This window comes from Bufo gargarizans, chromosome 2, assembly GCF_014858855.1.
Source record: "Bufo gargarizans isolate SCDJY-AF-19 chromosome 2, ASM1485885v1, whole genome shotgun sequence".
Taxonomy (NCBI): domain Eukaryota; kingdom Metazoa; phylum Chordata; class Amphibia; order Anura; family Bufonidae; genus Bufo; species Bufo gargarizans.
Genome location: NC_058081.1, coordinates 391,007,566 through 391,030,047, shown reverse-complemented (window position 1 = coordinate 391,030,047; position 22,482 = coordinate 391,007,566). Strand labels below are relative to the sequence as shown.

General features: G+C 45.4%; 1 protein-coding gene across 3 annotated transcripts in view; it reads left to right on the top strand.

Annotated features, from left to right (window-relative positions):
* The window catches only part of RGS14 (regulator of G protein signaling 14), a 200,798-nt gene that overhangs the window by 36,932 nt on the left and 141,384 nt on the right, over window positions 1-22,482 (top strand). For 2 of the 3 annotated variants that reach the window (XM_044280805.1, XM_044280803.1), the window contains 3 exons: window positions 4,384-4,527; window positions 12,849-13,013; window positions 15,443-15,572. In XM_044280805.1, coding sequence (XP_044136740.1) covers window positions 4,384-4,527; window positions 12,849-13,013; window positions 15,443-15,572 — 439 coding nt within the window. The remainder of the gene's footprint in view (window positions 1-4,383; window positions 4,528-12,848; window positions 13,014-15,442; window positions 15,573-22,482) is intronic. The other variant, XM_044280804.1, reaches the window with a different exon arrangement.

Sequence of the window (22,482 nt, the reverse complement as noted above, 5' to 3'; positions counted from 1 at the left end):
TGTTCAAGTGTGACAAGTGCCTAACAATGTCTCTCTCACAGCAGTAACGTCTATCAGCTTTGATCAGAAAATACCTTACTGTCTGACTCCAATGCTTGGCCATGCAGATTCTGGACCTTCTTGGTTCTTTCCTTTATATCTTTTTCTTTCCTGAGTACTGTACAAATGGTGAGATATCTCACTCAGTAGATAATCCTAAGAGAAGATGATTCTCTCGAATTTTGGCCTAGTCCTGTGAGGAGTGGAGTATATGGAGCTGTATACTCCTCTTTCACTGCTAACAATCACTGCTTCCTTGCAGGGGTTGTGTCAGAGTTGGTTAACTTCATCATTTCCATACTGGGAATATACATGGTAGGGTTGAGGGAATCAAAGTATCCAAAGTGGACTTCGATCCGAATTTCAGGAAAAATTTGATTTGCAGCAAGGTCGAACTTCCTTGTGCTTCGTGGTAATGAATCAATTTTCCCTGAAATGGAGGAAAAAATCATACTCACCTCACCCATTTGCATGTGAAGAGGCCACTGAGGCCATCTTGATTGAAGATCCTGCGTAAATTCTTGCATGCGGTGACGTTTGACGTCACCATGCCGGCTGGTGTGATGATGTAATCACATCACTGCACGAGATCTCACATGATGTCTTCAATCAAGATGGCCATGGCAAGCCTCTACGTGATCAAGTGTTTCAAAGAACGCCAAAGAAGCAGAATCAAAGTTTTGATAACTTTGCTTATCACTAATACACGGCATAAAATGATATAACAATAAATAACAAAATAATTTTGTAAGTACCCTGGTCTGGGCACTTTATACACATAAATAATATAGACATAGTGATGAAAAGTATATAACCAAGTGTGTACATAGAAGGTGTATTTTACTAGTTATGGATCTATGTGATCCTGTAATTTAGCCTGTGGCCACCTTCTCCTGGGATCCTCAGGAACATGCTGGAAGACACACACTTTTTCGCTCTAATTGTAATAACAAATGTGGTAGTAACAATGATGCCTAGCCACATCAGTTACTCGCCTCACCAGTGGATGTTCAGCAATCGGTAGCCCAGAGGTAAATGTAATGATGCAAATCACCCAATAATTTCTCAATCACAAGATCATAAATGGACTATAATGTACAGTTTTAGGCACCAAAATTGTATGAATGAAAAAAGGAGACAGATGTTAGTGTGCAAAGCCGACTCGAAGTGACCCTCACTTTCTGCAAAGTGTACCCCTAGACTTAACCCCAGTAACCCCAGTTTTTCTATCTTGTTTCCTCCAGTTTCCATAAGAGGATATTGCATTTGCTTCTATAGTCTAGAGGTCTCTTGCCCCTGTGACAAACCACCCGCCAATCCGGTCGTACTATGCCACAGTTGCCATACAGTTCTCGGCCACTAGAGACTTCTGGAGGCGAATCCATTGTAAGCACAGGAGACATTTAAGATTGGTTGGTGTACCCATACATGATACAGTCGCTATTGTATGTACAATCAGTAAAATAAAATTATCAATTTCGCACTGGAAATAAAATTAATTTGCTGCCACCACTCTTCATATTGAATCGGGACGAAGAGACCCTGGCTAGCTAATCCTAAAGGGAAGAAATGGTTATTTGCAACCTAGCTAACCAATTAACAATTTATAAAAATAAAACAATGCAGTAATATGTCTTTTCTGAGGACAGAGTTCTTAGCATAGATCAGATCATCAAGTAACAAGGGCAAAACTGGAACAATGAAATTGTCAGCTTTTATTCTAAAAACTATACACGAAAATATATACATTAAAACTGACAGATAAATATACCTGCCAGTCGAAGAGATTGGTTGGATAGAAATAGGAAGGGCTTTTTTTCTGGCGGAACGCACCGGAACAGCGTTCCGCCACCTTTTGACATCGCAGCCTGAGATGCTCCAGCATCGCAGGCTGCGATGTATCAGCGGGGAGGGACTGGGAGGAGGAGCTGGGGGCCGGTGCGTTCACTGTGCTCCGGCCCCCAGCTCCAGACTAGTTATAAAATGTGTACAATTAATAAGAATTCTATTCATGAGGCCCCCTCTGTAGTAGAACATTCAATATAGCCACCCATCCTACTCACAGGGCTGTTATCTTAATGCAGGCCGGCCGGGCAGACGAGCGGCAGCGTCACTGACTGACGTCACGTGCCTGCGCCGCCTACTTTATGAATGAAGATAACAGCCCTGTGAGTAGGATGGGTGGCTATATTGAATGTTCTACTACAGAGGGGGCCTCATGAATAGAATTCTTATTAATTGTACACATTTTATAACTAGAGTGTACTGGAGTGGCAATGGGGGGGGGGGGGGTTGTGGATGGCACTGTTATGGGGTGGGGGGGTCTGTGGATGGCACTGTTAAGGGGGGGGTCTGTGGATGGCACTGTTATGGGGTGGGGGTCTGTGGATGGCACTGTTATGGGGTGGGGGGGTCTGTGGATGGCACTGTTAAGTGGGGGGGTCTGTGGATGGCACTGTTATGGGGTGGGGGGTCTGCGGATGGCACTGTTATGGGGTGGGGGGGTCTGCGGATGGCACTGTTATGGGGTGGGGGGCTGTGGATGGCACTGTTATGGGGTGGGGGGTCTGTGGATGGCACTGTTATGGGGTGGGGGTCTGTGGATGGCACTGTTATGGGGTGGGGGGGTCTGTGGATGGCACTGTTATAGGATGGGGGATCTGTGGATGCCATCCCCAGATCCCCCATTAACAGTGCCATCCCCATCTGGGAGGTTTCTTTGCTGGGCTGGGCTTTTATAGCCCACCCAAATTTTACTTGCATCCCTGTTCTCTAAAGGGGTGGTTTTAGGGGGCGGTCCTAGGGGTGGGTAGGGGCGTGGCCAGGGGAGGGGGGGTGAGTTCCACCACCTTTTCTCTGAGAAAAAAAGCCCTGGAAATAGGTAAGAGGTGGAAGGGAGTATAATGTCTGTAAGTTCTGAATTACCGTGGTAGAGTCCAGTAAAAGATAAAGTCTTTGTAAGGAATAATCCAAGATGGCGGTGTGCCCGTGTCCAGTGGGCAGTTGTGATGTTAGTCGACGTCAGATGATAGATGAAGGTCGCAGGACCTAAGTGTGTCACTGTTTTGACACGTACAGGTCCAGCCTTGTGTAATTGGAACAGGTGCAGTCCTTTGCCCCATCGGGAGAAAATCTGGCAGAATCTTTGCTTTGCCCGTTTCTCAGTACCCGTAAGTCAAATCAAGAAATAGAGTTGATATTTATAATCAGTACAATTTTACGCATCATCTGATACCAAATATGACTGGAAGAGCATACAGTGTGCCTGAGAACCATTATATCTCAGAGCGGGAATCTCCGATTGGCGGATTTCCTGGAAGGTGGGTTATAATAATCTGAACAATTCCTGAAGAGATTATTTATTTAGTATTTTCCTATCCTATGAAATATGAGGGAAATATGGGAAAATATGAGCTCTATGGAATGGCGGAATTTCTCCGTGTATCCTCCAGCTGTCTGATACAGATCTGTCCTTTTCTTTTAAAGCTCTCTGAAGGCTTAAGGTGGGAGGCTTCCTGCTGGGTTGGAGCCGCTCCAACTACAGAAAGGGAGTTTTTATGAGATTCTGTCAGAATACCAGATTGATGGGTACTTAACCTGGCATGGGGGCAGGAAGAGGTGCTAATTGTATCTCTGATCTGTGAGCAGTAACTTAAATTTGAATTACTTCTGGGTTGAAAAAAGATTTTAGCTCTTTGTGGTGATTCTGTGATTTTAAAACAGGACGCATTTGTGATTTCTTCGTATTGCTGAGGCCGCGAAGCGTCACAGCCCCCACCCTCATTCCTTTCCCCTCAGATAGTGAAACATATTTAAAGATGGTGCGCATTTTCTACTCATATTAAGCCAACACAAAGTAAGAGTTGTGCGTGTTGATGTAGGGAAAGTGATACATTGTTGTGTATCATAATCATAGTGCTTGTGGTAGTAATCAGGACATCCTGTATACACTGCATGTACAGAAAAATATTGTTGTATAATTCAAGGAAATGTCAAATGAGTCATGAAAAATCCAAAAACCTAAAGACACTAATTCTAAGAATAGCAACCACAACAGGTTTACAAATTTATTAATCATGGCTACCATTAGGTATGAAGTCAGTGCTCTTTTGAAGATGGTTTTATTTCCATTTTTGTGGATTCGTGCGGCTAGCCTGTGTGTAAATGAACCTCAAACAACATGAAAGATCTCCTGGCTATGTCAAGATGGACATTTTAACCATGGTTCAAAAGGAATTATGTGAGAATAAAAAAAAATCTCTATACATTTTAAGTTTGTGGGAATTGCCTATTATATATCACATATCAGATGACGTGTTGAGAATAATCCACATTGTTTTGAAGCTTTTGCAGGAGTCTCGGCAGATATACAATGAATATTTATCCAGTACTTCCTTGTGTCCAGTCAATGTGGATCAGCAGGCGCTTATTACAGAGGAGATGCTGGAGAAACCAACCCCTGACCTTTTTAAAGGTCAGCAGCTGCAGGTAACTCAAATGGTTGGGTATCTTTCCTACAAATTTCCTCAAATAAGCCAGTTTATCGCCATTTTTACTTGCAGCATATGTGTGAAATTTCTGCAGCCATCCCATTCATCTGAGTAAGGTTTGCAGAAATGCATTCAGACCACCCATTTAACAAGTTATATCCACAAATAAAATAAATGCAGCAATGGAAATGAAGAACATTTACAGTGGGGATTCCAGGTGTAGGTAGTGTCATGCATAATTTTTTGTACAAGGAAGGACTTTGTTGCCAACAAAATCCTCCATCTGAACACACCCAAAGGGCTCATGCACACAACCCTATGTGTTTTACGGTCCGCAAAAAATGAATCCGCAAAAAGTACAGATGATGTCTTGTGCATTACGTATTTTGCGGACCGTAAAACACATACGGTTGTGTGCATCGGAACAGCTGGCCCCTAATAGAACAGTCCTATCCTTGTCCCTAATGCAGACAATAATAGGACATGTTCTATTTTTTGCGGAACAGAAATACGGACATACGGAAACGGAATGCATACTGAGTAACTTCCGTTTTTTGCTGACCCATTGAAATGAACGTTTCGGTATATGGTCCGCGAAAAACCCAAAACGGACATGGAAAGAAAATAAGTTTGTGTGCATGAGCCCTAAGGGGTTGTTCACATGGCAGATTTTCAAAATGCACTGAAAAAGTCAGCTTGGAATCCACACTTTTTTTTCCAGCACTTTTTTTTATGTTTTTTTTTTGCGGTCTTTTTTAACCAACCAATGTGTGTTCAATACAAAGCTGCAGCTCAAGGTTTTTGGTGCGGATCTGCACCAAAAACACACACATGGACAACTTACATGGGGCTGTTTTTAATGCTTCCCATTCACTTCAATAGGAGATTTAGTGCGGAATCCACCCCAAGATAGGGCATGCGTTTTTCCAGGCTTTTTTGGAAGCTGATTTTGGGCAGAAACGCTTCAAAATCAGCGTAAAAAAACTCTACGTGAACTGACCCATAGAATCAGAATGTTGGAACCCGCACTGATCAGAAGAAAATTTTCTTGGTCTTGTTTTACCAGACACAATTTTACTCTTTGGTTAAGGACTCATGCACCAGAACGGAACCGTAGTGCTTCCGTGGGGTTCCCATCCGTGCTTCCACACTGCATCTCCAGATTTGCGGACCTATTCAAGTGAATGGGTCCGCATCCGTGATGCGGAATGCAGTTGCATGCCTAGGGTGTTTGGCACCCGGAGCGGGTCCTTTCTCTGGCACCTTCCCCCCAATACTTGACCACATACCTCTTACATCCAGGGACATCTCCTTTCATGTACACCTTCTCTTTCCCCTTCTCCTCCGTTAGACCGCCATGACAAATTCTTTCAGCCGCATCTCGTCTCTACAGAGTTTGTAACACAGACATGTTAGATTTCTGAGATTTCCAAAAGAGCTGTCAAAAATGAAAGGTGGAATTTGATAGGCTGCTATGGGCAACTAAGCCAGTTCTACTTTACACCAGTTTGATAAATTACCCCAAATGTTCCTATAGTGTTTACAGCTGCTATAAAGTCCCCTAAGGTGCCCCCAGTATTAATAACACTCTCTATTGTGCTCCAGACAATAATCCCTGTATAGTGTCCCCAGAAATAATAGAATTGCCCCTACAGTGCCTCCCCAATAGCAACGTCCCCCAAGCTGCCCCCATAAAGTAATTTCCCCCACACTGCCCCTACACAGTCATTTCCCCCACACTGCCCCATATAATAATTTCCCCCACACTGCCCCATATAGTAATTTCCCCCACACTGCCCCATATAGTAATTTCCCCCACACTACCCCCACATAGTAATTTCCCCCACACTGCCTCCATACAGTAATTTCCCCCACACTGCCCCATATAGTAATTTGCCCCACACTGCCCCATATAGTAATTTGACCCACACTGCCCCATATAGTAATTTGACCCACACTTCCCCAAACAGTAATTTCCCCCACAGTGCCCCATATAGTAATTTCCCCCACAGTGCCCCATATAGTAATTTCCCCCACACTGCCCCATACAGCAATTTCCCCCACACTGCCCCATATAGTAATTTGCCCCACACTGCCCCATATAGTAATTTGACCCACACTGCCCCCATACAGTAATTTTCCCCACATTGGCCCATACAGTAATTTCCCCCACACTTCCCCATATAGTAATTTCCCCCACAGTGCCCCATATAGTAATTTCCCCCACAGTGCCCCATATAGTAATTTCCCCCACAGTGCCCCATATAGTAATTTCCCCCACAGTGCCCCATATAGTAATTTCCCCCACAGTGCCCCATATAGTAATTTCCCCCACAGTGCCCCATATAGTAATTTCCCCCACACTGCCCCCATACAGTAGTTTCCCCCACATTGCTCCCCCACAGTAGTTTCCCCCACATTGCTCCCCCACAGTAATTTCCCCCACACTGCCCCCCCACCGTAATTTCCCTCACATTTCCCCCATAAAGTAGTGCCCCCCACACAGTAGTGTCCCCCACACAGTAATTTCCCCCACACTACCCCTTACAGTAGTGTCCCCCACACAGTAGTGTCCCCCACACAGTAATTTCCCCCACACTGCCCCCATACAGTAGTGTCCCCCACACTGCCCCCACACAGTAGTTTCCCCCACCCCCACACTGCCCCCACACAGAAATTTCCCCCACACTGCCCCCAACTACCCCCATAGTAATTTGCCCGACACAGTAGTTTCCCCCCACATTGCCCCATATAGTAATTTTCCCCCCTCATAGTAATCCCTCCCATAATTATTGCCCCCACATAGTAATCCCTCCCATAATAATTTGCCCCCAGACAGTATCCCACCACAATATTTTTCTCCCTCCTGTGTCCCCTAAAGTTGGCACATAAAGAAAATGAATAAATAAAAATAAATAAAAGCTAAATACTCACCTATGTCCAGGCGCTTGCTCGCAGAGTAAGGTGCGCACACTTAACTGTGCTGCTAAGTCCCGCACAGGCACGCGCGAGGACGTCATCGCGCACGCCCTGCGCTGGGATTTCACTACCATATAGGCCTTAGGCATACTAGGCCTGAAGCCAATGGAGGTGATCGGCGGCGGGGCAGGCAGGGAACTATGCGCTCCTGTGCCCTGCCGCAGTATGTGGGCGTCAGCGCTCCAGCAATGAGCCCTTCCATCTGTATTGATGGAAGTGTTTATTGCTTCTGGGCCTGACACCCGTGTGAGAGCCGTCACTCGGGGCAGACTTCCCCCCGCCCCTCCCTGGGTATGCCACTGGTGGAATGCACAGGGCTGGTTCACCGTGTATTGCGGAACCGCCGTATGCGTTCCGCGGCACGGAGCACAGAAACTGGAATTATAGATTTAACCGATCCTGGTTGTCACTGAGATTTCTCATTTTACCAAATGACCGATCAGCCTAGTTATACAGGCATATACAGTCTTGATCAAAAGTTTAAGACCACTTGAAAAATGGCAAAAAATCTTATTTTACATTGTTGGATCTTAACAAGGTTCCAAGTAGAGCTTCAACATGCAACAAGAAATGAGAGTGGGACAAAACATTTTTTGAGCATTCAGTTAATTGAAAATAACGATTAAACTGAAACAGGCTGTTTTTCAGCTGATCCAAATTTTGGGACCACATGCCTTTAACCACTACAGGGATTGCGTCCTTGAGACGGCCCTGTTATTCCTCCTGGCGCGAGACGCGAGATTTCCTGTGAACGCGCGCGCCTCGGCAGGTAAACGAGTGCATCTACAGCCTGCCAGCGGCAATCATTCGTAGATGCGATTTTTTTAACCCCTAAAAGGTATATTAGATGCTGTTTTGATAACAGCGTCTAATATACCTGCTACCTGGTCCTCTGGTGGTCTCTTTTGCTTGGATCGACCACCAGAGGACACAGGCAACTCTGTAAAGTAGCACCAAGCACCACTACACTACACCCCCCCCCCGTCACTTATTAACCCCTTATTAACCCCTGATCACCCCATATAGACTCCCTGATCACCCCCTTGTCATTGATCACCCCCCTGTAAGGCTCCATTCAGACGTCCGTATGTGTTTTAGGGATCCGCGGATCCACGGATCCGCAAAACACATACGGACGTCTGAATGGAGCCTTACAGGGGATGATCACCCCATATAGACTCCCTGATCACCCCCCTGTCATTGATCACCCACCTGTAGGGCTCCATTTATAAGTTCGTATGTGTTTTGCGGATCCTTACAGGGGGGTAATCAATGACAGGGGGGTGATCACCCCATATAGACTCCCTGATCACCCCCCTATCATTGATCACCCCCCTGTAAGGCTTCATTCAGACGTCCGTATGTGTTAGGACATGTTCTATAGGCTCTACAAAAAACACAGTGTTCGCCCCGATCAGGCCTGATCTTGTGCGCACACTTGCGTTCAGTCTGCCCCACTGCAGTGACAGAATTTTTCTGATCACTGCAAAAACACTGTAAAATCGCTGCGGCGCTATAAAAAGATCACTTTTGAGGGGCACGGTGAGTGCATAGAATATTTTTTTTTGTTGGCACAAGTTAGCGGAAATAGTTTTTTTTGTTTTGTTTTTTTCTTACAAAGTCTCATATTCCACTAACTTGTGACAAAAAATAAAATCTCACATGAACTCACCATACCCCTCATGGAATCTTAGACATTTATATTACAGACTTCTTCTCAAGCTTTAGGGCCCCTAAAAGGCCAGGGTAGTATAAATACCCCACAAATGGCCCCATTTTGGAAAGAAGACACCCCAAGGTATTTGCTGAGGGGCATAGTGAGTCCAAGAAAGATTACATTTTTTGTCACAAGTTAGCGGAAAGGGAGACTTTGTGATAAAAAAACAAAAAAAATCAATTTCCGCTAACTTGTGCCAAAAAAAAAAAAACTTCTATGAACTCGCCATGCCCCTCACGGAATACCTTGGGGTGTCTTCTTTCCAAAATGGGGTCATCTGTGGGGTATTTATACTGCCCTGGCATTTTAGGGGCCAAAAAGCGTGAGAAGAAGTCTGGAATCCAAATGTCTAAAAATGCCCTCCTAAAAGGAAATTGGGCCACTTTGCGCATCTTGGCTGCAAAAAAGTGTCACACATGTGGTATCGCTGTACTCAGAAGAAGTAGGTCAATGTGTTTTGGGGTGTCTTTTTACATATAACCATGCTGGGTGAGAGAAATATCTCTCTATAATGACAACTTTGTATAAAAAAATTGGAAAAGTTGACTTTTAGAGAGATATTTCTCTCACCCAGCATGGGTATTTGTAAAAATTCACCCCAAAACACATTGCCCTACTTCTTCTGAGTACGGCGATACCACCTGTGTGCCACTTTTTTGCAGCCAAGATGCGCAAAGGGGCCCAATTTCCAATGAGTACTTTCAGGATTTCACAGGGCATTTTTACGAATTTGGATTCCAAACTACTTCTCACGCTTTAGGGCCCCTAAAATGCCAGGGCAGTATAAATACCCCACATGTGACCCCATTTTGGAAAGAAGACACCCCCAAGGTATTCCAGGAGGGGTATGGTTAGTTCATGTAAAATTTTATTTTTTGTCACAAGTTAGTGGAATATGAGACTTTGTAAAAGAATAATAAAAAAAATAATCATTCTCTAACTTGTGACAAAAAATAAAAACTTCCATGAACTCACTTTGCCCATCAGCGAATACCTTAGGGTGTCTACTTTCTGAAATAGGGTCATTTGTGGGGTGTTTCTACTGTCTGGGCATTGTAGAACCTCAGGAAACATGATAGGTGCTCAGAAAGTCAGAGCTGCTTCAAAATGCGGAAATTCACATTTTTGCACCATAGTTTGTAAACGCTATAACTTTTACCCAAACCAATAAATATACACTTATTGCATTTTTTTTATCAAAGACATGTAGAAAAATAAATTTTGAGAAAAATTTATATAAAAATGTAGTTTTAATTGAAGAATTTTACAACCGAAAGTGAAAAATGAAGTTTTTTTGCAAAAATTTCGGTCAATTTTGATTAATATAAAAAAAATACACAGCAATGAAATACTACCAAATGAAAGCTCTATTAGTGAGAAGAAAAGGAGGTAAAATCCATTTGGGTGGTAAGTTGTATGGCCGAGCAATTAATTCAAAATAACGATTTAACTGAAACAGGCTGTTTTTCAGCTGATCAAAAGTTTAGGACCACATGCCTTTAAAAGGCCAAATTTTTGCAAAGATGTGGATTCATTGTCATTTTCTGTCAGGTAGTCACACGTTGTGATGGCAAAGGCAAAAAAACTCTCCTTTTTTGAACGTGGTCGGGTTGTTGAACTGCATAAGCAGGGTCTCTCACAGCGCGCCATCGCTGCTGAGGTGGGACGCAGTAATACAGTCATTTGGAATTTCTTAAATGATCCTGAGGGTTATGGAACACAAAGTGGAAGACCCAAAATAATTTCACCAGCACTGAGCCAGAGGATCTAATTGGCTGTCCGTCAAGACACTGGACGATCCTCGACCCAAATTAAGGCCCTTACTGGTGCAGACTGCAGCCCTATAACCATCAGACGGCATCTGAGACTGAAGGTCTTCAAAAACAAAAAACGTCTTCAAAGACCTCGTCTCCTTGAACACCACAGAACTGCTTGTTTGGACTTTGCAAGAGAGCACCAAACATGGGACATTCAAAGGTGGAAGAAAGTTTTATTCTCTGATGAGAAAAAATTTAACTTTGATGGTCCTGATGGCATGACAAGCAGATCTCACCTGAGATGTTTTCTACGCGCCACAGTGGAGGGGCGTCATAATGGTCTGGCGTGCTTTTTCCTTCAGTGGAACAATGGAGCTTCAGGAAGTGCAGGGGCGTCAAACGGCCGCTGGCTATGTCCAGATGTTTTAGAGAGAATTCCTCATTACTGAGGGCCCTCGTCTGTGTGATACCGACTGGGTTTTTCAACAGGACAGCTCTGCAGTATAAAATGCCCGCAGGACAAGGGACTCCTTCCAGAAGAATAACATCACTCTTTTGGCCCCATCCTGCATGTACCCCTGATCTAAATCCAATTGAGAACCTTTGGGGATGGATGGCAAGGGAAGTTTACAAAAATGGACAACAGTTCCAGACAGTAGATGGCCTTTGTGCGCCCGTCTTCACCACTTGGAGAAATGTTCCCACTCACCTCATGGAAACGCTTGCATCAAGCATGCCGAAACAAATTTTTGAAGTGATCAACAATAACGGCGGAGCAACTCATTACTGAGTTCATGTTTGGAAGTTGGATTTCTGTTTTGGGGGGTTTAGTGTTTTTGTGGTCTTAAACTTTTGATCAGCTGAAAAACAGCCTGTTTCAGTTTATTCGTTGTTTTAATTAAATTGAATGGTCAAAAAATGTCCCATTTCTTCTTGTTGCATGTTGAAGCTCTACTTGGAACCTTGTTAAGATCCAGCAATGCTAAATATGATTTTTTGCCATTTTTTAAGTGGTCTCAAACTTTTGATCAGGACTGTACAGTATGTACAAATAACTAGGAAGATTTACAATTTCCTGTTGTCACTATTCAGAAGCAGAAAGGGAATAAACAGATAGAATACAAAATCGGACTGATCTCGCAGATGTGCACATAAATTCATATCACTTAGGCCTCATGTACACGAGGCCTCTGTTCTGTTTTTCTTTTTGCGGATAGGATGGGGACCCATTCATTTCAATGGGTCAACAAAAAAATGCTAATAGTTCATCCGTTTGTGTTCCGCGTCCGTTGTCTGTATTTCCTTTCAGCAAAAACAATAGTACATGTCCTACTTTTTTCACATTTGCGGACAAGGATAGGCATTTATTACAAGGAATCTGTGGAAAAAATTGGATCCGCCCAAAAAAACGGATGCCGCATTCGGCACAACTGTCGCGGATCCGCAAAAAATGGAAGGCGCCCGTGTTGCTTTCTGCAATTTGCGTAATGGAACAATATATAAATGCCTATTCTTGTCTGCAAAGCGCGGACAAGAATAGGACATGTTATATTTTTATAGCAGGGCAGTGGAACGGAGCCACGGATGCCGACAGCACACGGAGTACTGTCCGCATCTTTTGCGGCCGCATTGAAATGAATGGGTCCGCATCCAAGCCGCCAAAACGGCGGCTCGGATGCGGACCCAAACAATGGCCGTGTGCATGAGGCCTAAATCATAGGAACTGTTTGGATCTTGAATGCTTATTAACTGAACATTTGGAATGTTTCCTGTTGTATAAGCTTTTTCCGATCTGTCCTTGGAAACATAGCAAAGAAATAAAATCACTAGTTCTGATTTTGCTTTTTGTTTTTTTTTAAATGACAGATCTTCAATTTGATGAAGTTTGACAGCTATGCGCGATTTGTTAAATCCCCGCTGTATCAAGAGTGCATGTTGTCAGAGGTGGAAGGACGCCCTTTGCCAAACCTTAATTTGTCACCTACCAGTCTAAGCTCAGGCAGCACTGCAATCACCTCTGGGGCAGTAAAGGTAATCTACAATCTGTAATGTATAGGAAATAGGCAGGCTCCACTACTGAAGTAAAGTAGGGTACAAACAAGTCCCACATGCCCAAAACAAGAGAGAGAGACAAAGTTGGCATGAGATGGAGGACCCAAAAATAATAATAATATTAAATATATAAAAAATATCACAAATGACCACAGTTAAAAGCAATTGAAAGGCAAACAATGCCATGACACAAACTGTCCTATTCATGTGACTAGGGTTGGCAGAAATCTATGTACATGCAAAATCAATGGTAGTCAGCTACATGAGACAAATTTTCAGTTAAATCTGCTGCATGTGAATAGACCCTAAGGCCTCATTCACACATACGTGGACCACGTACGCGCACGGCGTTCTTGGTTGCTATGATGCCGTGCGCTTCGTGCCGCCGCTGTACAGTAATACTCTCGTATGATATATACTAGTGTATTATTGTACAGCGGCGGCGGCACGAAGCGCACAGCCTCATAGCAACCAATGAGGCTGTGCGCTCGTGCACTCAGCAGGATGGGTTTTCACGGACCGTGGTACACGTATGCGTGAATGAGGCCTTAGAAGGTCAATTCTGTGGAGAGCTATACCTGTCAGAACACTTCTAGAGATGCTTATTGGAAACATTTGGAGACATATTTATGGCATATCTATAGAATGTGTCATAAATGTCTAAAATATCCAGGTTCTACCTGTATGACCTGCTCCTGTCTCAGGAAAGGGGCCCCACTGAGCACAGATGGGAAAGGACAGGGGGCTGCACATGCATAGCAGATCCGGCTGTATCATCTCTAAAATAGCCATGACGAATGTGGAAAAACGGAAGCGTTTTTCTCCGGTATTGAGATCCCCTGCAGGATCTCAATACCGGAAAATTTTAACGCAGATGTGAAAGTAGCCTAACCCTTCAAAGATCACCTGTTAGCTCTAGTAACATGTCTGTTTTAGTAAAAACTTGACTTCCAAATGGGGTTATTTCTCAGAACTGTGTGTGGGGTAATTTCTTTTGTTATCACTCCTGGAAATGTATCAATAAACTGACAAATGGCCATGAACATTCTTCTTGTAAATAGAATGAAGGCCTCAATGGCAAGGTGTTTCTTTTTGCTGATGACACAAAGATTTGTAACAGGGTTGATGTTCCTGGAGGGATACACCAAATGGAAAAGGACTTAGGAAAACTAGAGGAATGGTCAAAAATCTGGCAACTAAAATGTAATGTTGATAAGTGCAAGATAATGCACCTGGGGCGTAAAAACCCAAGAGCAGAATATACAATCAGTGATACAGTCCTAACCTCAGTATCTGAGGAAAGGGATTTAGGGGTCATTATTTCAGAAGACTTAAAGGGAACCTGTCACTAGGATTTTGTGCATAGAGCTGGGGACATGGGTTGCTAGATGGCCACTAGCACATCTGCAATACCCAGTCCCCATAGCTCTGTGTGCTTTTATTGTGTAAAAAAAACGATTTGATACATATGCAAATTTAACATAAAAGAGTCATATCTTACTTGTGTGACAGGGAAAAGAGTCATATTTTCAAGCTCTGACTCATCTCAGGCTAATTTGCATATGTATCAAATCGTTTTTTTTACACAATAAAAGCACACAGAGCTATGAGGACTGGGTATTGCGGATGTGCTAGCAGCGATCTTGCAACCCATGTCCTCAGCTCTATACACAAAATCCCAGTGACATGTTCCCTTTAAAGGTAGGCAGACAATGTCACAGAGCAGCAGGAAATGCTAGCAGAATGCTTGGGTGTATAGGGAGAGGTATAAGCAGTAGAAAGAGTGAAGTGCTTATGCCGCTCTACAGAACACTAGTGAGACCTCATTTGGAGTATTGTGCTCAGTACTGGAGACCATATCTCCAGAAGGATATTGATACTATGGAGAGAGTTCAGAGAAGAGCTACTAAACTGGTACATGGATTGCAGGATAAAACTTACCAGGAAAGAATAAAGGACCTTAACATGTATAGCTTGGAAGAAAGATGAGACAGAGGGGATATGATAGAAACTTTTAAATACATAAAGGGAATCAACAAGGTAAAAGAGGAGAGAATATTTAAAAGAAGAAACACTGCTACAAGAGGACATCGTTTTAAATTAGAGGGGCAAAGGTTTAAAAGTAATATCAGGAAGTATTACTTTACTGAGAGAGTAGTGGATGCATGGAATAGCCTTCCTGCAGAAGTGGTAGCTGCAAATACAGTGGAGGAGTTTAAGCATGCATGGGATAGGCATAAGGCCATCCTTCATATAAGATAGGGCCAGGGGCTATCCATAGTATTCAGATATATTGGGCAGACTAGATGGGCCAAATGGTTCTTATCTGCCGACACAGTCTATGTTTCTATGTAAAGGAAACTTTTCAAAGACAAAAAGATCAATTTTTTTCTATTCCTTACTTTAAGAAAAAGAAACTAAGACCTGGGACGTCATTACCAATTGGTGTTGAGGCATCCGGATTAGACAATTTAGCAGATGGTTCCAGAGTAAACAGTAGGTCCTTCAAGAGAAAAGATCGAAGAGGAAATGTGCGAGGTGAATTTAATGTATTCTAATATTTTACTTTTTAGATGCTGATTAACTGTAACAAAAAAAATGCTATTATGAATGGGACACATTTACAAAAGCACTGTATATTTTTAGTGGCCACTTTTCTTCTGCAAAAATGGCATAATTTAAGAGGAGCATGGACATCCAATAATTTACTATACAGTGTGTTCAGAAAGTCTTCAGAACCTTTCATGATGAGAAAGTAAAAACAGAACTTTCAGAATCTTTGCTAATTCATGGAAAAGGAAAAAAACTAAAATAATGCATTGACATAAGCATTCAGACTAGAGTTGAGCGAACACCTGGATGTTCGGGTTCGAGAAGTTCGGCCGAACATCCCGGAAATGTTCGGGTTCGGGATCCGAACCCGATCCGAACTTCGTCCCGAACCCGAACCCCATTGAAGTCAATGGGGACCCGAACTTTTCGGCACTAAAAAGGCTGTAAAACAGCCCAGGAAAGAGCTAGAGGGCTGCAAAAGGCAGCAACATGTAGGTAAATCCCCTGCAAACAAATGTGGATAGGGAAATGAATTAAAATAAAAATTAAATAAATAAAAATTAACCAAAATCAATTGGAGAGAGGTTCCATAGCAGAGAATCTGGCTTCCCGTCACCCACCACTGGAACAATTCTAGTAAGAAGCAGGGCGGCAATACCAGAGGGTTAGACGGATCGTTAGTGATAGGGATATGTGTCAAACAAGATTAGACGATATGACCAATAAATTTAGAGAGCGAGGCTACCCCCCTGATCTATTGAAAATACAGCGTAATAAAGCTGAGATTACACCACCAGATAGAACTAAGAAAGAAACAAGGATCCCCTTAGTGATTAAATACCATCCCTGGTCCCAGCGCCTTAGGACTATTGTTAATCAACATTGGCACATATTATCTAAGTCCTATCCACGGATAGGAGAGTTCCAGAGGCCACCCATGATATGCTATAAACGGGCAGAAAATATTAGGGATAAAATAGTCCGGGCGGATGTGGGAAGTAATAAAATAGAAAGAGGACAGAGTACTTTATCTACACCTAGACGGGGCACTTTTCCTTGTTTAAACTGTGTCAATTGTTCCAGCGTTATAAAGGGTTCATGTTTCTCCCACCCTCACTCAGGTGAAAATATTCCAATAAGGGGCACGTTCACTTGTGATAGTAGATTTGTGGTTTACATTCTTAAATGTCCATGTGGATTACTATATGTGGGGGAAACCTCAATGAGAATGAAGGACAGACTAAGTAAACACAAATCTACTATCCGTAAACAGAATTTATTACTCCCAATACCCCTTCATTTTTATGATAAAAAACACAACATCTCGCAGTTGAGGTATCAGATTATTGAAGGTGTATCATTACCCCGTCGAGGGGGTGACAGAAATAAATTGTTATTGAAAAGGGAGGCTTACTGGATCCATCGTCTTCAGACAATGGAGCCCAGGGGCCTCAATCGTGAGTACAATGTGTCCTGCTTCCTATAAGGCATTCGGCCTTATGCAATCTGATAAATATATTTCTTTTTTTCTTCAGCGTGATTAATCACTGCAAGAATGGACTATGTGACTGAAAATCTTCGCCAGTATAGAGTGGATATGTTTTTTGCGAATTTTCAATTGCGAATTTTCAATTGCGAATTTTCAATTTTCAATTGCGAATTTTCAGTTGCGAATTTTCAATTGCGAATTTTTCAATGCGAATTTTTCATTGCGATTATTTGATATGCGAATTTTATTTAATGAGGGAGGCGGAGCTTCTTTGATGATGTCAGTTCCTTTGTGTTTCATTTATGTATAAATAGCTGGAGTGTAAGATGTTTTATGCAGTCTGATGAAAGCACATCTGTGCTGAAACGCGTCACTATGCCATTTTGAATATGTGACTGAATAAATCTACATTGTGATCTACATCAGCGAAGTGCCGGTCCTTTCCTTTGAAACCACCACTGGAACAGTCCATTCTCAGATATTTAGGCCCCGGCACCCAGGCAGAGGAGAGAGATCCCGTAACAGAGAATCTGTCTTCATGTCAGCAGAGAATTAGTCTGCATGTCATAGCAGAGAATGAGGCTTCACGTCAGCCACCACTGCAACAGTCCATTGGCATATATTTAGGCCCAGCACCCAGGCAGAGGAGGGAGGTCCCGTAACAGAGAATCTGTCTTCATGTCAGCAGAGAATTAGTCTGCATGTCATAGCAGAGAATGAGGCTTCACGTCAGCCACCACTGCAACAGTCCATTGGCATATATTTAGGCCCAGCACACACACAGGCAGAGGAGAGAGGTCCCGTAACAGAGAATCTGGCTTCATGTCAGCAGAGAATCAGTCTGCATGTCATAGCAGAGAATGAGGCTTCACGTCAGCCACCACTGCAACAGTCCATTGGCATATATTTAGGCCCAGCACACACACAGGCAGAGGAGAGAGGTCCCGTAACAGAGGATCTGGCTTCATGTCAGCAGAGAATCAGTCTGCATGTCATAGCAGAGAATCAGGCTTCACGTCAGCCACCACTGCAACAGTCCATTGTCATAAATTTAGGCCCAGCACCCAGGCAGAGGAGAGAGGTCCCGTAACAGACAATCTGGCTTCATGTCAGCAGAGAATTAGTCTGCATGTCATAGCAGAGAATGAGGCTTCACGTCAGCCACCACTGCAACAGTCCATTGGCATATATTTAGGCCTAGCACACAGGCAGAGGAGAGAGGTCCCGTAACAGACAATCTGGCTTCATGTCAGCAGAGAATCAGTCTGCATGTCATAGCAGAGAATGAGGCTTCACGTCAGCCACCACTGCAACAGTCCATTGGCATATATTTAGGCCCAGCACACACACAGGCAGAGGAGAGAGGTCCCGTAACAGAGAATCTGGCTTCATGTCAGCAGAGAATCAGTCTGCATGTCATAGCAGAGAATGAGGCTTCACGTCAGCCACCACTGCAACAGTCCATTGGCATATATTTAGGCCCAGCACACACACAGGCAGAGGAGAGAGGTCCCGTAACAGAGAATCTGGCTTCATGTCAGCAGAGAATTAGTCTGCATGTCATAGCAGAGAATGAGGCTTCACGTCACCCACCACTGCAACAGTCCATTGGCATATATTTAGGCCCAGGCACCCAGGCAGAGGAGAGAGGTCCCGTAACAGACAATCTGGCTTCATGTCAGCAGAGAATCAGTCTGCATGTCATAGCAGAGAATGAGGCTTCACGTCACCCACCACTGCAACAGTCCATTGGCATATATTTAGGCCTAGCACACAGGCAGAGCAGAGAGGTCCCGTAACAGACAATCTGGCTTCATGACAGCAGAGAATCAGTCTGCATGTCATAGCAGAGAATGAGGCTTCACGTCACCCACCACTGCAACAGTCCATTGGCATATATTTAGGCCTAGCACACAGGCAGAGGAGAGGTTCATTCAACTTTGGGTAGCCTCGCAATATAATGGTAAAATGAAAATAAAAATAGGATTGAATGAGGAAGTGCCCTGGAGTCCAATAATATATGGTTATGGGGAGGTAGTTAATGTCTAATCTGGACAAGGGACGGACAGGTCCTGTGGGATCCATGCCTGGTTCATTTTTATGAACGTCAGCTTGTCCACATTGGCTGTAGACAGGCGGCTGCGTTTGTCTGTAATGACGCCCCCTGCCGTGCTGAATACACGTTCAGACAAAACGCTGGCTGCCGGGCAGGCCAGCACCTCCAAGGCATAAAAGGCTAGCTCTGGCCACGTGGACAATTTAGAGACCCAGAAGTTGAATGGGGCCGAACCATCAGTCAGTACGTGGAGGGGTGTGCACACGTACTGTTCCACCATGTTAGTGAAATGTTGCCTCCTGCTAACACGTTGCGTATCAGGTGGTGGTGCAGTTAGCTGTGGCGTGTTGACAAAAGTTTTCCACATCTCTGCCATGCTAACCCTGCCCTCAGAGGAGCTGGCCGTGACACAGCTGCCTTGGCGACCTCTTGCTCCTCCTCTGCCTTGGCCTTGGGCTTCCACTTGTTCCCCTGTGACATTTGGGAATGCTCTCAGTAGCGCGTCTACCAACGTGCGCTTGTACTCGCGCATCTTCCTATCACGCTCCAGTGCAGGAAGTAAGGTGGGCACATTGTCTTTGTAGCGTGGATCCAGCAGGGTGGCAACCCAGTAGTCCGCACAGGTTAAAATGTGGGCAACTCTGCTGTCGTTGCGCAGGCACTGCAGCATGTAGTCGCTCATGTGTGCCAGGCTGCCCAGGGGTAAGGACAAGCTGTCCTCTGTGGGAGGCGTATCGTCATCGTCCTGCCTTTCCCCCCAGCCACGCACCAGTGATGGACCCGAGCTGCGTTGGGTGCCACCCCGCTGTGACCATGCTTCATCCTCATCCTCCTCCACCTCCTCCTCATCCTCGTCCTCCTCGTCCTCCAGTAGTGGGCCCTGGCTGGCCACATTTGTACCTGGCCTCTGCTGTTGCCAAAAACCTCCCTCTGAGTCACTTCGAAGAGACTGGCCTGAAAGTGCTAAAAATGACCCCTCTTCCTCCTCCTCCTCCTCCTCCTCCTGGGCCACCTCCTCTTCCATCATCGCCCTAAGTGTTTTCTCAAGGAGACATAGAAGTGGTATTGTAACGCTGATAACGGTGTCATCGCCACTGGCCATGTTGGTGGAGTACTCGAAACAGCGCAACAGGGCACACAGGTCTCGCATGGAGGCCCAGTCATTGGTGGTGAAGTGGTGCTGTTCTGTAGTGCGACTGACCCGTGCGTGCTGCAGCTGAAACTCCACTATGGCCTGCTGCTGCTCGCACAGTCTGTCCAGCATGTGCAAGGTGGAGTTCCACCTGGTGGGCACGTCGCATATGAGGCGGTGAGCGGGAAGGCCGAAGTTACGCTGTAGCGCAGACAGGCGAGCAGCAGCAGGATGTGAACGCCGGAAGCGCGAACAGACGGCCCGCACTTTATGCAGCAGCTCTGACATGTCGGGGTAGTTGTGAATGAACTTCTGCACCACCAAATTCAGCACATGCGCCAAGCAAGGGATGTGCGTCAAATTGGCTAGTCCCAGAGCTGCAACGAGATTTCGCCCATTATCACACACCACCAGGCCGGGCTTGAGGCTCACCGGCAGCAACCACTCGTCGGTCTGTTGTTCAATACCCCGCCACAACTCCTGTGCGGTGTGGGGCCTGTCCCCCAAACATATGAGTTTCAGAATGGCCTGCTGACGTTTACCCCGGGCTGTGCTGAAGTTGGTGGTGAAGGTGTGTGGCTGACTGGATGAGCAGGTGGAAGAAGAGGAGGAGGAAGCCGAGAAGGAGGAGGTGGCAACAGGAGGCAAAGAATGTTGCCCTGCGATCCTTGGCGGCGGAAGGACGTGCGCCAAACAGCTCTCCGCCTGGGGCCCAGCTGCCACTACATTTACCCAGTGTGCAGTTAGGGAGATATAGCGTCCCTGGCCGTGCTTACTGGTCCACGTATCTGTGGTTAGGTGGACCTTGCTACAGATGGCGTTGCGCAGTGCACACTTGATTTTATCGGATACTTGGTTGTGCAGGGAAGGCACGGCTCTCTTGGAGAAGTAGTGCCGGCTGGGAACAACATACTGTGGGACAGCAAGCGACATGAGCTGTTTGAAGCTGTCTGTGTCCACCAGCCTAAATGACAGCATTTCATAGGCCAGTAGTTTAGAAATGCTGGCATTCAGGGCCAGGGATCGAGGGTGGCTAGGTGGGAATTTACGCTTTCTATCAAATGTTTGTGAGATGGAGAGCTGAACGCTGGCGTGTGACATGGTTGAGACGCTTGGTGACGGAGGTGGTGGTGGTGGTGTTGGTGGTACATCCCCTGTTTGCTGGGCGGCAGGTGCCAACGTTCCTCCAGAGGCGGAGGAAGAGGCCGAGGCGGCAGCAGCAGAATAGGCCGAGGCGGCAGCAGCAGAAGAGGTAGCAGGGGGAGCCTGAGTGACTTCCTTGGTTTTAAGGTGTTTACTCCACTGCAGTTCATGCTTTGCATGCAGGTGCCTGGTCATGCAGGTTGTGCTCAGGTTCAGAACGTTAATGCCTCGCTTCAGGCTCTGATGGCACAGCGTGCAAACCACTCGGGTCTTGTCGTCAGCACATTGTTTGAAGAAGTGCCATGCCAGGGAACTCCTTGAAGCTGCCTTTGGGGTGCTCGGTCCCAGATGGCGGCGGTCAGTAGCAGGCGGAGTCTCTTGGCGGCGGGTGTTCTGCTTTTGCCCACTGCTCCCTCTTTTGCTACGCTGTTGGCTCGGTCTCACCACTGCCTCTTCCTCCGAACTGTGAAAGTCAGTGGCACGACCTTCATTCCATGTGGGGTCTAGGACCTCATCGTCCCCTGCATCGTCTTCCACCCAGTCTTGATCCCTGACCTCCTGTTCAGTCTGCACACTGCAGAAAGACGCAGCAGTTGGCACCTGTGTTTCGTCATCATCAGAGACATGCTGAGGTGGTATTCCCATGTCCTCATCATCAGGAAACATAAGTGGTTGTGCGTCAGTGCATTCTATGTCTTTCACCGCTGGGGAAGGGCTAGGTGGATGCCCTTGGGAAACCCTGCCAGCGGAGTCTTCAAACAGCATAAGAGACTGCTGCATAACTTGAGGCTGAGACAGTTTCCCTGGTATGCATGGGGGTGATGTGACAGACTGATGGGGTTGGTTTTCAGGCGCCATCTGTGCGCTTTCTGCAGAAGACTGGGTGGGAGATAATGTGAACGTGCTGGATCCACTGTCGGCCACCCAATTGACTAATGCCTGTACCTGCTCAGGCCTTACCATCCTTAGAACGGCATTGGGCCCCACCATATATCGCTGTAAATTCTGGCGGCTACTGGGACCTGAGGTAGTTGGTACACTAGGACGTGTGGATGTGGCAGAACGGCCACGTCCT